Source organism: Octopus sinensis, unplaced genomic scaffold (assembly GCF_006345805.1).
Source record: "Octopus sinensis unplaced genomic scaffold, ASM634580v1 Contig16099, whole genome shotgun sequence".
NCBI classification, from domain to species: Eukaryota; Metazoa; Mollusca; class Cephalopoda; order Octopoda; family Octopodidae; genus Octopus; species Octopus sinensis.
In genome coordinates this window covers 52,984-68,720 of record NW_021834150.1, presented here as the reverse complement: position 1 = coordinate 68,720, position 15,737 = coordinate 52,984, and the positions used below count along the sequence as shown (strand labels likewise).

Genomic DNA, 15,737 nt, shown 5'->3' with positions numbered 1-15,737 from the left:
ACACAATTTACCACCATTGACAGCGCAATCAGAAGAATTTGCGTAAAATATTAACTATTTAGTTAAGTTTTTCGTAAAGATAGAATTTATTTTTGGTATGCCTCTTTTTCCTAACTTTTTTATTATTCAAAAATAATTTTTTAAATAGATAACCGAAGGAGGAAAAACGAAGCTGAAGAAAAAACGGTCAGCTTAAGGTAATTAATTAAATCTTTTTTGTGTGTCGCTTTTTTGGCTGCTGCTACTCTGCCTGCCGCATCTCCGGCTGCCCCATTCCGCCAGTGGTTTGTCTATCAGGTCACTAAGCTAAATCTCCGGCGGAATGCCGAATCATCTCTTAAAGTTAAAGATAGGCGTTCCAGTGGTTTTACTACGAAACTTGCGCCACCTAAATTATGCAACGGAACGAGGTTAGTTATCAAAATTTGATGGCTAACGTAATAGAGGCGACGATATTAACAGGTAAGTATAGAGGTGAGGATGTTTATATTCACAATTCCGATAATTTCTGATGAATTACCATTTAGATTTAAAAGGCTGCAATTTCCTTTGAGGATGAGTTTTGCAATGACAATAAACAAGCCCCAGGGACAGTCATTAAAGGTAGTTGAGTTATTTTTAGAGAGTGAGTGCTTTTCACATGGACAGCTGTATGTGGGATGCTCGAGGGTAGGCAGAAGAGAAAATTATATTCATATATTCCAAGGAAGACGGACGACAACATCGTTTATCAAAGGCGATAGAATAGGGTTACATTAAACCAGGTAGTTTTATCATCTACATAAACTTATAGTGTTTTGATGAAACAGGCCCTCCGCAGGAGCTAGGTCGCGGTGAGCGAAGCGAGCTGCTGAGCTAGTAAAGATAAAATATTAATTAACTAATTAACTTTCCTTTTCCATTTAGTTTGTTGCTCCGCCAAGTTTACTCTCGGAATCCTCTTCCCGCTATCTGTTCCCACTTCGGAGTTGTTTCCTTCATCGGCGGAAACTACAGAATCTCGCCGTCTCTTCACCGATTTCCGTCCTTCGTCAAATGAGTTACCTGAGGTAGACATATTTTCGAAGCCAAATTTGTGTTCTACTATCATGCTTTCCATTGTTTTTTTCAAACCAACAGTCTGGATGTATGCCTGCACACTTTCTTTGATTTTAAGAAGGTCCATATATTTTCTGAAGAATGTAGAGACTATCCCATCCCACGTGAGGACAATCGGTACAATCTTTACCTTAGCCTTGTGAATTAATTGTAATTCACTGGCTAGAATGTCGTATTTATGCATTTTTCCACTTCCACCGATTTCAAATTATCTATCGAGGTAACACCCACTTCAATGATCCATATCAAATTTTCCTTCTTGTCATACAGGAATATATCAGGCTTGTTATATTGTATTTTTAGTTCAGTTGGAATTGTAGTATCGTATCGACCCGAATTTCCGCAGAGCTATTCGACATTATACACTGCACGGAGTGGTTTTTCAGTCTCTTGGACTTCTTCATTCCAAATCTCCGACACAAGTGCATGTGAACACACCTCACAATCTCGTTATGCCTTCTGGTATAATCTGAATTTAGCATTCTACTGCATCGCGTCGCAAGATGGTCCACGGTTTTAGGCGAAGATTTACAATGTGGGCATTTTCATCAGAGTTTCTGAAAAAGACTTTTCTGTCTTGAAGAAAAGAAACATTGCCTCAGATTTAGGAGATATATTCCCTTCTTTAGCCATGTTGAAGATGTTGGGATATCAAAAGTATTATTCTCAAGCGACTCAAATAGCTTCGAATGCAACCTTTTCTTTTTAATACTAAGCAACAGTGACTCTATCTGCAAGTCACGTAGTGATTTAGCAATCTCATCGAGTGTGGTTGTTCCATATTTACATGCAGGAATTCTGTGATTGTGGCCATATGGGTTTTCCTTTTCTGTTCGGCCCACAAAATTGCTGCTTTTCTCAAGGAGATTAACTTTCGCCTTTCCAAATTGGTTTTGAAGTCCAACAGCATTTTTTCCGCCTTAAAGGCAACTGATACAAGTCCCCTTCCAGTGTATCTCTTGGCAGATACAGTCTTTCTTTACAGGCTGGCTTCATGTGAATTTTCAAATCAGCCAACAGCTTTCTGACAACTTGTCCATTTTCTTCGAAACAAGATGGTTCCAGATCGAGTAGACCGATATAATAGTTAATCAGCGATAGAGCATGCTCATTAATTGCTCTAAATAGATTGACTGCATTTAGTTTAGTTTCCGATAGTCTTCCAATACGCTTTTGCATTTCTTCTTTAATATTTTTGAGTACATCCTCTTTAAGAACATTACTGCATCTGTCTTCTAGCACCCCCAGATAGCGATAGCTATCTAGTCCATCCATTAATGTAGCTTCATTCCTCAACAAATAACAATTTGTCGCTGATTTCTCAAATTCTTCTCCAAACCAGCCAGTTTAAAGTAAATGTTCACATCCTCCATCATGCGTGCCAGTGTCTCTTCCTTCTGAGCAAAAAGCTTCAAATCATCGATGAATAGAAAATGATTGGTAGAAAGGTTAAGGACTTGTCTTCACCAGTATTGATTGACATACTCGGATATTTTAAAGATAAAATCCTGCTTAATGGATCCAAGACAATACAAATAACTGTGGTGACAGTGAGTCACCTTGGAGTATACCACGATCAATATTAACTGTTCCAAGCAGCTCTTTTCCTAATCTTAACGACACTCTCCAGTTAGGAATTATTGACATCATAAATTTCGTTATCCATTTAGGTAGTCCTGAGTTTTCCAAAACTTCAAAAAGAAATTCGTGACTCACTGAGTCAAAAGCTTTCTTTACGTCGATCCATGCACATAATAATTTGTTTCCATAAACTTCATTAACGCGTCTATTTAGAAGCGCTATTCCTTTGCTCCTTGGCAATGGCGTTTAGATCCCAACTGGAACTCCGTTATCAGATCGTAAGTATCAGCATATACAGCGATTTTTTCGTTCACACATTTTGTGACCAATTTATATAAGCACGGCATGCATGTAATTGGTCTAAGGTCCTTCGGATCAACAGAGTTTGCTTTCTTTGGGATTAAAAATGTAATTCCAGTGTAAAACCATCCTTGTGGTTGACTGACACCATTAATAATATTTCTGATCTCTTGGAAAAGAAATTTGTGAAGAGAGTCCAGCTTTTGATAAAGAAATTGTACACAGCATCACATCCCGGAGCCTTCCAATTAGGAAGGTACTCAATTAAGTTTGATATAAACTCGTCGCTAACGTCAGGTGCATTATCTTCCACTCCAGTTACTCTTTTGTTCACTCCAAGGCCCAAATCAGTTTTATCCCTTTTCTTCCAACATCACCCCAAAACTTGAGACACTCAGACGAGTCAAACCAGCAATTTGTTTGTTATCAGAATTGGATTCAGCTTTCTGTAGAACGATCTTCTGTTCAACTCGAAGTTTCTATTATCTATTCCATATTGCCTTCTTGAATCTGAAACTGATAACTTTTTGTTTGAATTTTGATTTGATCATTTATTGTAGACGATATTCTCTCAAACTCCCCCCTTTTAGACTTCTTATAATTGTAGGAGCAGAGAATGTCTACTGCTTTCTTCCGTTCCTCATCTTTAGTGGTGGACATAAAATGCTTTGATATTAACCGATCATTCTCCATCAAAGATTCAATTTTATTTTGGATTTTTTGTTTCCAATTCGACTTGAATGTCAATTTACTTGATATCTGTTGATATACACATTGTGCTGAGTATATCAAAGACGAAATATCCTCAATACTTGCAGGAATGTTATTCGACGTGTATTCAATTAGGGCTTTATTAATCATTTCAGCACTCGCTTCGCTCACCGCGACCTAGCTCCTGCGGAGGGCCTGTTTCATCAATTGTATAAGTTTATGTCAATGTATAAAACTACCTGTTTATGTAACCTATTCTATCGCGCCTTTTTGATAAACGATGTTGTCGTCCGTCCTTCTTGGCATATGAATTAAATTTTCTCTTCTGCCTACCCTCGAGCATCCACATACAGCTGTCCATGTGAAAAGCACTCACTCTCTAAAAATAACTCAACTACCTTTAATGACTGTCCCTGGGCCTTGTTTATTGTCATTGCAAAACTCAATCCTCAAGGAATTGCAGCCTTTTAAATCTAAATGGTATTCTATTCATCAAAATTATCGGATTCGTGGAAAATAAACATCCTACCTCTCATACTTACCTGTTAATTCGTCGCCTCTATTAAGTTAGCCATCAATTTTTGATAACTAACCTCGTTCCGTTGCATAATTTAGGTGGCGCAAGATTCGTATAAAAAAACCACTGGAACGCCTATCTTTAACTTTAAGAGAGATTCGGCATTCCAGCCGGAGATTTAGCTTAGTGACCTTGATTAGACAAACCACTGGCGGAAATGGGGCAGCCGGAGATGCGGCAGGCAGAGTAGCAGCAGCCAAAAAAGCGACCACAAAAGATTTAATTAATTACCTTAAGCTGACCGTTTTTTCAGCTTTCGTTTTTTTTTCCTCCTTCGTTATCTATTTAAAAAATTATTTTTGAATAATAAAAAGTTTTAGGAAAAGAGGCATACCAAAAATAAATTCTATCTTTACGAAAAACTTAACTAAATAGTTAATATTTTACGCAAATTCTTCTGATTGCGCTGTCAATTGGTGGTAAATTGTGTTAATGATTGTGCTAATGTGGTTTTAACTATCAAAGTGTTTTTCAAATCTGTTAATTGCACACTCTATTCAAGGTCGTGCAATCTGTAATTGCACATTCTGTCAAAGTCAAATATGATAATAGCTTTAATTTTGATTCATGGTCGATAATGATATATGCATTTAATTTTTAAAGAGAAAATCATAGGATGAATTGAATTTCTTTATCGCGAATAATTGGGAGTTCATCATTGTTAATTTCTCGCTGTCGTTTTCATCAAGGATATTCTTAATACGTGAGATTTTGCCTCGAAGGTTTTAATAGGCCTCATCATGAATGTCGAGACATTACGTTGTTCATTTTAATCAAATGCAGAAAATAATTTTTTGATTTTTTGGCGGGAAGGATTTAAGGACCTCATCATGTAAGTCGAGGACATCGTAGTTGTTCATTTTAACCAAAATGCAGAAAATTTTTTTTTAATTTTTTTTGGGGGGAAGTTTTAAGGACCTCATCATGTAAGTCGAGGACATCGTAGTTGTTCATTTTGACCAAAATGCAGAAAAACTTTTTTTTTAATTTTTTTTGGGGGGAAGGTTTTAAGGACCTCATCATGTAAGTCGAGGACATCGTGTTTGTTCATTTTAACCAAAATGCAGAAATTTTTTTTAATTTTTTTTTTTGGGGAAGGTTTTAAGGACTTCATCATGTAAGTCGAGGACATTGTAGTTGTTCATTTTAACCAAAATGCAGAAAATTTTTTTTAATTTTTTTTGGGGGGAAGGTTTTAAGGACTTCATCATGTAAGTCGAGGACATTGTAGTTGTTCATTTTACCCAAAATGCAGAAATTTTTTTTTAATTTTTTTGGGGGGAAGGTTTTAAGGACTTCCTCATGTAAGTCGAGGAACAATCGTATTGCCAATTTGAAGTTGGTGTGCACCCACACAGACAGACAGACAGACAGACGACAGACATACAGACACCATAACCATACCATACCATTATTATTAAAGATTTCAATCACTTCATTCATGATACATGCTGAGATTGAATCTTTCTTGTTTGCTTCCTTTCTTCGATTGGTATTGATTTATTTTGATCAATTTGAATTAATATTCTTCAAAAATTTTGTTGTACAGTGTCAAATCAGTAATTTTCTATTCATATTATGTCCAGTTTTGGTGATTTCATTATTTCCGCGGAAAGTAGTAGCAAGTTTTTTTCAATTCGAATATCGATTTTTTCTTACCAAATTTAGAATTAAAATAGCTGGCCATAAGTGGCCACCCTCCCCTAGGTACTCGCTTGAGACGATCTTTGACATAGTTCAAAAGAGATGACATCCACTCTCCTGGGTTGGACGAATCAATAGACTCACAAATAGCTTTTAAGGATAACAAAGTTGACGAGAGCTGCTGAGTTTCATTGTATTTGACAGGGGCATTAAGACAGCCATGAACAGACAAATCCACATTTTCTTGAGCGTCATTTACTTGGTATTCTGTGGATGCGTCCATGGAAATGACTTTTCCAGACTGAGAAAAACCAACCATCCTTACACCACTAAACAAAAAAAAAATGTAGTTCAGGAATACAATATTATGACTGATTAGGAAAATATTAAGGCTATCTACCATATCATAATATTACTAAAGCTAGAAAATAAAGAATTGTAAAATGTTAATAAAATTTGATTTTTTATTTATTTTGAAAAATAAAATGTTCTTAATTTATCGAATTAAATCTTAATAATAAAATGGTATGGTGTCTGTCTGTCTGTCTGTGTGTGTGTGCACACCAACTTCAAATTGGCAATACGATGTCCTCGACTTACATGATGAGGTCCTTAAAACCTTCCCCCCAAAAAAAATTAAAAAAAATTTTGCTGCATTTTGGTCAAAATGAACAACTACAATGTCCTCGACTTACATGATGAGGTCCTTAAAACCTTCCCCCCAAAAAAAATTAAAAAAAATTTTTCTGCATTTTGGTCAAAATGAACAACTACGATGTCCTCGACTTACATGATGAGGTCCTTAAAACCTTCCCCCAAAAAAAAATTAAAAAAAATTTTTCTGCATTTTGGTCAAAATGAACAACTACGATGTCCTCGACTTACATGATGAGGTCCTTAAACCTTCCCCCAAAAAAAATTAAAAAAAATTTTTCTGCATTTTGGTCAAAATGAACAACTACGATGTCCTCGACTTACATGATGAGGTCCTTAAAACCTTCCCCCAAAAAAATTAAAAAAAATTTTCTGCATTTTGGTTAAAATGAACAACTACGATGTCCTCGACTTACATGATGAGGTCCTTAAACCTTCCCCCCAAAAAATAAAAAAAATTTTTCTGCATTTTGGTTAAAATGAACAACTACGATGTCCTCGACTTACATGATGAGGTCCTTGAAACCTTCCCTACCTGGTTTAATGTAACCCGCTATTATCATATTTGACTTTGACAGAATGTGCAATCGAAGAAAAAACGGTCAGCTTAAGGTAATTAAATCTTTTTTGTGTGTCGCTTTTTTGGCTGCTGCTACTCTGCCTGCCGCATCTCCGCCTGTCCCATTTCTGCCTGTCCCATTTCCGCCAGTGGTTTGTCTAATCAAGGTCACTAAGCTAAATCTCCGGACTATAAAGGCTTTTAAGCATTATCTTAATTGGCTGTTAAAAAAATTAGACAGGTTGTTGCCGTGGCGGCAGAGATTTTTTTTGTTTATACTATTTTACAAATTTTTAAAGTTTTTTTATTTTTTTTGTTTTTAAATTATTTATTTTTATTTGTTTTTTTTTATTTTTTTTGTTATTTTCTAAAAATTCAACCGGATTGAATTTTTAAAATTCTTAGATCCCTCTGGAATGCCGAATCATCTTTTAAAATTAAAGATAGGCGTTCCAGTGGTTTTATTACAAAATCTTGCGCCACCTAAATTATGCAACGGAACGAGGTTAGTTATCAAAAATTTGATGGCTAACGTAATAGAGGCGACGATATTAACAGGTAAGTATAGAGGTGAGGATGTTTATATTCCACGAATTCCGATAATTCTGATGAATTACCATTTAGATTTAAAAGGCTGCAATTTCCTTTGAGGATGAGTTTTTGCAATGACAATAAACAAGGCCCAGGGACAGTCATTAAAGGTAGTTGGGTTATTTTTAGAGAGTGAGTGCTTTTCACATGGACAGCTGTATGTGGGATGCTCGAGGGTAGGCAGAAGAGAAAATTTATTCATATATGCCAAGGAAGGACGGACGACAAACATCGTTTATCAACAGGCAATAGAATAGGGTTACATTAAACCAGGTAGTTTTATACATCTACATAAACTTATAGTTGTTTGATGAAACAGGCCCTCCGCAGGAGCTAGGTCGCGGTGAGCGAAGCGAGCTGCCGAGCTAGTATGATATATTATTCACTTGTAAAGCACGTTATATTCTTTTCTTCTGTTGTTCCATTTCTGTTGTTAATTGTTATTCTATTATTTTGTACAATCAATGTTTTATTTTTATAATATTTCCGTTTTTTATTTGTTTGATGATTAATTAATTTGACTACTGCTAAAATATCCTGAATAAAGTTTATTTTGCAAGTGAATTTGTATTTATTTTATCAATTAATTAATCTCAACCAATATTGACTTTTTGAATTTTAATTTATATTATTTTGATCCTTTTTGAATTAAATTTATATTAATTTATATTATTTTGATCTTTAAAATTGATAACTTCACATTTATTGGTGTTTAGTGTTAGGCAGTTGGTTTCCTTGTTGGATTTTAGAACACGATGGAATGTAATATTGGCCGTGCACCAGACTGGATGGTTTTCCATATGAGCTATGAATATAGCTATACACTGATGGGTAGTATGTAAAGCAATCCTCTAGAAGTGTATCACGTCGTATCGAGTTGAAGTCATTTTTAATGTCAATTTTGACAATTACGAAAGGAATGTTTTTGTTTTTTTCAGACTAATGGACATATACAGAATGTATCGTTTTAAACTGTCTTCTCAATTTCGTGGTCTCGTACTAACCTTTTGTTCTCAAAAAAATCAATCATTTGTTCTCAATCATTCGGGATGATTAAAGACTTGTTGTCGAGAAAATAATGAATGTTTCGGAAAGAATTTTGTGACAAATCGAATCATAATTATGAAATTCTTCATCCCTATTACCTGTATTGTTAATACAGTAAAGTCTCTCGAATCCGCCAATTTCGGGGATCGGTAAAATTCGGCGGTCACGTGAAAGTGGAATTAATTCAAAGTTATGCTTCTTGTCGGGATCAATGCATTTAACTGATTCCATGATACATCTTTTCACAAGTTCGCCGTCTGAAAAAGGTTTTCCAGCAGATCCAAGGATATGAGCAACTCGAAAGGATGCTTCAACTCTTGCATTTGCCACATTTAAAAAAGTTTTTAAACATTTTTTTTGTTGTCTTAATTTGTATTTCAAATTTTCGAGGGAATCTTCTCTTGAACACTTGGACTTGACAACTAGGTGGTCTAAATGTCTTTGAAAATGTTGTTTAGCATTGTCCCGTTTTATAGTTTTCACAATCTCATGGCACAATAAGCATTGCATGCTATTGTTATTTGTTTCGACAAGAAGTATTCACTTTCCCAGTTGATATTAAATTTTCTTTTTTCTTCATTCAAAGAACGTCGTCTTTTAACAGGTAAATTTAATATGAATATTTTTAATTATTATTTAGGGTTTTTCTTGATTAATTAACACTGTGAGCATTATATTTAAGATTAGTTGCTCGATGACCTAATTGTGCCCACGGCCGCACATTCATCGACTCACGGCCGCACTTGCGCACCCCTGATCTAATGTTTTCAATATCTCGAGTTTTCATTCTATCCAGCCGTATTAATTTTTGTTTTCCGAGTTCATCATGAGTCCACCTTGATCGTTTCCGCCATGATCCTCAATCTCCTTCTGGAGCGTGCAGTCTCTGGGTCTCTTAAGGGACTTGCTGATCTTCATAGAGAAATTATATTTCAGCGAGTCCCCATTTACGGAATTTGCAGAGTCCAGGATTTCACTGAAGCCATGTTTGTACTCGACAAACATGCTCTCTAGAGTGTCCTTCAGCGTAACAGTCTGAATGTAAGAACGAACACGTTCTTAATCCCAAGGAGCTCAATGTACGTGCGGTAGAATGTTGAGACGATTCCATCCCACGTAATAACAATTGGCACGATCTTCACCTTAGCCTTGTGAATCAGTTCTAATTCACTAGCTAAAATGTTGTATTTATGCAATTTTCTACTTCTAAACTCTTTAGGCTATCTATTGAAGTCACACCCACTTCAATAAACCATATTAGGTTCTCTTTTTTATCGTAGAGGAAAATGTTGCGTTTTTTATATTGTATTTTCAACTCTGTTTGAATTGTTGTATCAACTCGTATTTCTTAATGTTTTCAATATACTCAAGATTTTCTATATTAAAGAATTCTTCTTGATTATATAACTCTTAATTTTTTTAGAGCGATAAAACCCTCGTTAATAGTAACAACTTTTTGACTTTGTTCACACGATTTTTCGCTAATTTCTTGTTCTATTTTTTCTAAATTATTTTATTCAAGTTCTTCACTTTCGTTGTATTCAGTCTCAATGTAAAGACTCTCTTCTAATGAATCAATTATAAAGCCTATTAACGACATGAACAATAATAAATTAATAGTTAATCACAAACGAGGCAGATCTCACTCCAGCTCGCTGATATCCACTCTCTTTCTCTTGAAAGAAGAGCCTACTTTCAGCTGCCTCTTACTCCCCATTACCACATCTGATTCGACCATTGCATCTTCTTTAGCATTCATTGGGTCGTATTCACCTTTCCATGCCATCTCCACATACCGGTTGGAAGCAGAAGCGTATTCTTCACCAGATACCTTCATTCCGTGCTTGTGTTCGATCATCATACTCTCGAGCGTTCTTTTCAGTACAACGGATTGGATGTATGTCCCCGTTCCTGCTTCAATAGATAGTTTCTTCATATAATTTTTGAAGCATTTCGAGACAACTCCATCCCATGTCATAACCACAGGAATTATTTTTACTTGACAACTATACAGAAGCGAAAGCTCACTTGCCAGTAGATCATACTTGTGACACTTTTCAACCTCCACTTGCTTGAGGCGATCCTGTGAAGTAATACCCACTTCAATTAGATTTATTTCGTTTTTGATTTTGTCGTGGACAAAAATATCTGGTTTGTTGTATTCTACTTTTGTTTTGGTGAGGATTGTTGTATCAACTCTGATTTCAACTTTTCCCGTCGACAGTGTTGACTGAACAGAATGTCCCTTCAATCGTCTTGCTTTTTTAAGTTTATACATTCGGCACAAGTTAAGGTGAATACACTTCACAACTTCATTGTGTCTCCGGAGATAATCACTGTTGAGCATTTTACCACACTGAGTAGCCAAGTGATCAACAGTTTTCTTGCTTTTCTTACAATGATTGCATAATGAGCCAGCGGATGTAAAGAACAAGTTTCGATCTTTCAAAAGACAATACAATGCTTCGCTTCGTGGCCCATTATTTCTATTAGAGAGCCAGTATGAGGATGCAGGTAAATCAACATTAGGTTCATCCATACATTTGAAGAGCACAGAGTGTAGTACTTTAGAACTAATTTTCTTTTGTAAATATTGTATCTGACTGAACTTTAGAGACTCAATAGTAATACTCTTCTTATCAATAATTGCATATTTACAGGATAGAAATCCTGCGATCATAGCCAAATGTCATTTATTCATTTTAATTACACGCAGAATCCTCGCCCTCCCTAAGCATATTATTATTAAAAGCACTCCCGAGAAGTCATAAAACTAATTAAGCTTTCCTTGTGCCGCGCGAACAACAATACTGTTACACAACCTTCTCCAGGTCTTTGCCAATTCTCTCAGGTTGTCGAGATCATCAGCAGTTTCGAGTTTTCTCCCAATAATTTTGAGATCCTGATTTAGCACCTATGGAAGTGTTGTCCTTGGTCTTCCTCGGAATGCGTCTCCGCATTGCATGGAATATGTTTCCATAGCAATGTTAGCAGGAGTGGCGACGTACATCCGCAGAATGTGGCCAAATAGCCTCTGTCGTGATTTCAGGATTTCGATCGAAAGAATTTCTGAGTTGCATAATTTGTATAGGTTGTCGTTTGTGATCTTCTGCAGGTAGCGGATGTTGAGTGCTGCACGTAATTGAGATCTATGGAAACTGTCTAGTTTCTGATTTTCCAGTTTTGTGAGTCCCCAGGTTTTACAGTTGTAAGTAAGGATTGGCAATACAAACGAGTTGTATATCCTTATTTTCGTTTTTCCAGTTAGCTTCTTTTTAGTTCCCTATAAAGACATACGCTTTCTAAAGGCTCCATTTGAAAGGATTTTCCTTCTGGTAACATCCTCTGTGTCTCCCAGGAACGTTCCCAACTTTTTGAGCCTTTTCCATGATTCATCAATGCGTCTTTCCGATCGGCTTAAGGATTTGTTTCAAATATCTTGATGTCGTCTTTTCGACTTTAACGGCGAGTGTGTTCACTAGGAGAAGGTTTATCATTCTTGTTTCGTCTGAATGGAGGAAGCTCTTTAATACTTCCATAAGGAGCCCTCTGTGAATGGAGTCGAAGGCCCGAGTCATGTCTACCCCAAAAATTTCAATATACTTTTATATTTTTGGCACAGGGCACCAGTCCATCTGTATGTCCAAATTACATCAGCTGTTGATCTTCCCTCCCTGAATCCACTTTGTCTATGGGATAGAAAACTGTTTACTCGGTTTTTGATTCGGGTCAGTATAATTAGCGATAATATCTTTCTCAATGTCGATAGTAGAATAATCGACCTCAGGTTGCCAAGAGGTCCTCTCGGTTTCCCGGGTTTTGGTAGTGGAATTAGCAATCCTTTTCCAATATCTAAGTTTCCGTTTTCTTTAATTGCTTTGTTCAGTATGCGTGTGATTACTTCGGCCAGCTCGATTGGTCTAAATTCAAAACATTAACGGCAAATAGGAAAAGGGAACTGAAGACACAACGTGGAAGAATATTAACAAAAATCAAAACAATACAAAAACGTCACTTACAAAAAGAAGTTGAGGAGCAAGTGGCTGAAATTAAAAAATATAAGGATGGAACGAGGATGTTTAAAGCTGTTCGCTTAATAAACAGAGGAAAAAGAATAAACCATATTACTGTGCATGATAAACTTGCAAGAACAGTCATTAGTGAAACTGAAAAAACTGCAATCATTTCGGAATATTTCCACGAAAATTTCAACCAAAATAGCGAAGTCAATGAAATTCTAAACATTCAAGACACTCGAATAATCGGTCCTATTAATATTACAGAAACAATGGATGCCATTAAGAAATTAAACCGCAAAAGGTCCCCCGGACATATTTTCCAGACTCGTAAGGAACTGAAAGAGTATTAGTTCACTTTTGAAAATAATTGATGAAAACCCTCTTCCAAGAGCCTTCCAGTTTAAATACAGTCTCTCTTTATTTGCAGGTTTGAGATGTAATCTGAGTTACGTAAGCAATTGCCGTATTTGTCTGTCAATATCATCAAATTCAGAAGGTTCAATATTGATTAGCCCAATATAATAATTATATAGTGACAATGCATATTCATTTATAGCATGAAATAGATCGTCAATAAATAGCAAATGATTAGTAGAATATGTTAACATATTGGGATCTTCCTGGTTAATTTCAAGTTTTTGAAACACGGAATTAAGGATTCTGCTTGGAGGATTTAATACCATTACAAATAGTAAAGGAAACAATGAGTCTCCCTGTAAAATTCCTCGGTTTAACTTCACTGATCCAATTCTTCTACTGTCAATATGCAGCTTTACTGCCCATAGTTTCTTAATAACATGTTCTCTCTCTGTCTTGATCTTATGTGGCCGCACAAGCTTTGTCATGATCCATGGCATCGCGAAAAGTGCGTCTAATAATAATAATATTCACGTTGAATTTTCATCATGTCAGATATTGTTAGTTCATTTACATTTTTATTGTATTCTCGTGATAAAAATTCTCGCCATATGTGTTTTCTTTAGATCAATGACAGAATTCTTGCTCTTCTTACGCAGTGGATCTCCTTATATTTCAAATCACTATAAAATTGAAGAAGCATACTCTCTGCTTTATTATTAACTGACTTTCGGCCTCTCCCAAATTCCTTTCTTGGAAGATAGTCTTTTTTTGTTTGCCGGTTTCAAGTGGATATGGCAGTTTATAAGAATTCGACAGATATTTTTATCAATGTGCTCAAACTCTCCGGACTTAATATCAATCGGTTTAATGTAATAGTTATAAAGGGAAAGTGCGTGTTCGTTTATATTCTTGGACAAGTTTACTGAGTTTAATTCAGTTTGGATCAAGTATTTAATTCTCTTCCATGCTTCTTCATAGATTTTTTCCATAACATTATTTTTTAGAACGTTGCTATTTTTATCTTTGAGAACCCCCAGATATCGGTTTCCATCCAACCCATCAAGTAAGCAAGCTTTCATAGACAAAGACTTGACATTCGTCGCAGATTTTTCAGCGTTTTTTTTCCAACCCAGCTGGGTCATAAAACAATTTTACTTCTCCTATCATCATTTCCATTACGTCATTATGATGCAAAAACAGCTTTATATCGTCCATAAATAGGAGGTAGTTAATAGTTTGGTTTTTCCTTGAAGATTGCGTCATTATTAAAGCTTCAATCATATCGACTAATTCCTTTAACTTAGAGTCAATAGTTTTGAATTTCATATTTGGTGATATAAAATTCAAATTTCCATTTAAAGCAAAAGCTTTTTTAGTTCTGCTTTATTATTAAGATGATTTTTAATAAATCGACGGTTGATTTTCTTTTTGACTAGCAAGGAAAATATTTTGGAAACTGTAGTATGTTTTACATGTTTGTTTTTTGCAGTATTCAATAATAGCATTTTTTCTTTTAAATTTAGAGATTTAGAGCGATTGTTAATTATCAGCACGTATTTTTTCTGATCGAAATAACCTGTATTTTGATGAACTTAGAAAAATGGTAAAAATAGAAAAACAGAAGGGAAAAACAGAATTTCAATTGTTTTCAGGTAAAAAAAGGAAAGCTGCAAATCATAAAGCCAGCCCCTTAATTTTGCACTGTAAAACTCCCTAATATAATTTGTCGTATTTCATTCTAACTGTACTCGTATAAAATGACATTAGAATGTTTTACTATTTTTTAAAATGAAATTTTTTAAATAAATTTCTCTCCTTTTTTTCAACTTCTGTAAAGTTGTTTTCTGTAAAGGCACTGAGATTTTTAACACATTTCTGATTCGGTTCTCAGTTTCGTTAGTTTTACAGTAAGATGAGCAAGATAAAACCATATTACAAACGTACTTTACGGGGTTTGAGAGATGCACATAACTCAACCACAAAACTTAACTATTTTGAGTTCTTAAACTTTTTTCCATTATCGGAATTGATTATAAGTAAGACTTCGGAGTTTTTAGAAGTTGCAACTTTAACCATTGCAAATTATAGCGGGTAAATATGGACTTTTTTAATGACTGAAAAAGCATTATGCTGAAGATTTCAAAAGATGCATAATGCCTATTATGAAAAAACCGATGAATTTTTTAAAGATGCATTAATAATTTCATTATCTTCCAGATTAAAATTTTGAGTCCTTGGGTGATTTTTAACATAATATTTTTTTAACAATGTTCCCAAAACTGAAATTTAATAATCGCTTAAATCTTGGAAAGCTGAGAAAACTATACCATTTTCAAGTCAATTTGACAATAACAAACTTCAAATGTCATCTGCATAATTCAATTTGTCAATTACAAAGTTCAATATAGTTTGTTTATCTCCGATAAATTAGAAAAGTTTAAATCAATTTTTATTGACTGGTCCAAAGAATAATTGTCCTGACTTTGATCAGAAAACAGGTGACATAATTTTTGACATTTTGATTGGCCTTATCGTCAAAAAAGGAGTTGGTATGCTCGTACACTGGACGTCTCATTAATGTTAACCGGTTGAATTC

At 35.1% G+C, this 15,737-nt stretch overlaps 1 protein-coding gene across 1 annotated transcript; it reads right to left on the bottom strand.

Moving 5' to 3' along the window:
• Window positions 1–880: 880 nt before the first annotated feature.
• On the bottom strand, window positions 881–1,282 carry LOC115230664. Its single transcript, XM_029800803.1, has one exon. It carries the CDS (start codon window positions 1,280–1,282, stop codon window positions 881–883), a length of 402 nt encoding a protein of 133 aa, XP_029656663.1.
• Window positions 1,283–15,737: the final 14,455 nt, after the last annotated feature.

What these genes read in the sequence shown, in the direction of transcription:
- LOC115230664 (XM_029800803.1), bottom strand. Translation starts at nt 1,282, where the DNA reads ATGCATAAATACGACATTCTAGCCAGTGAATTACAATTAATTCACAAG.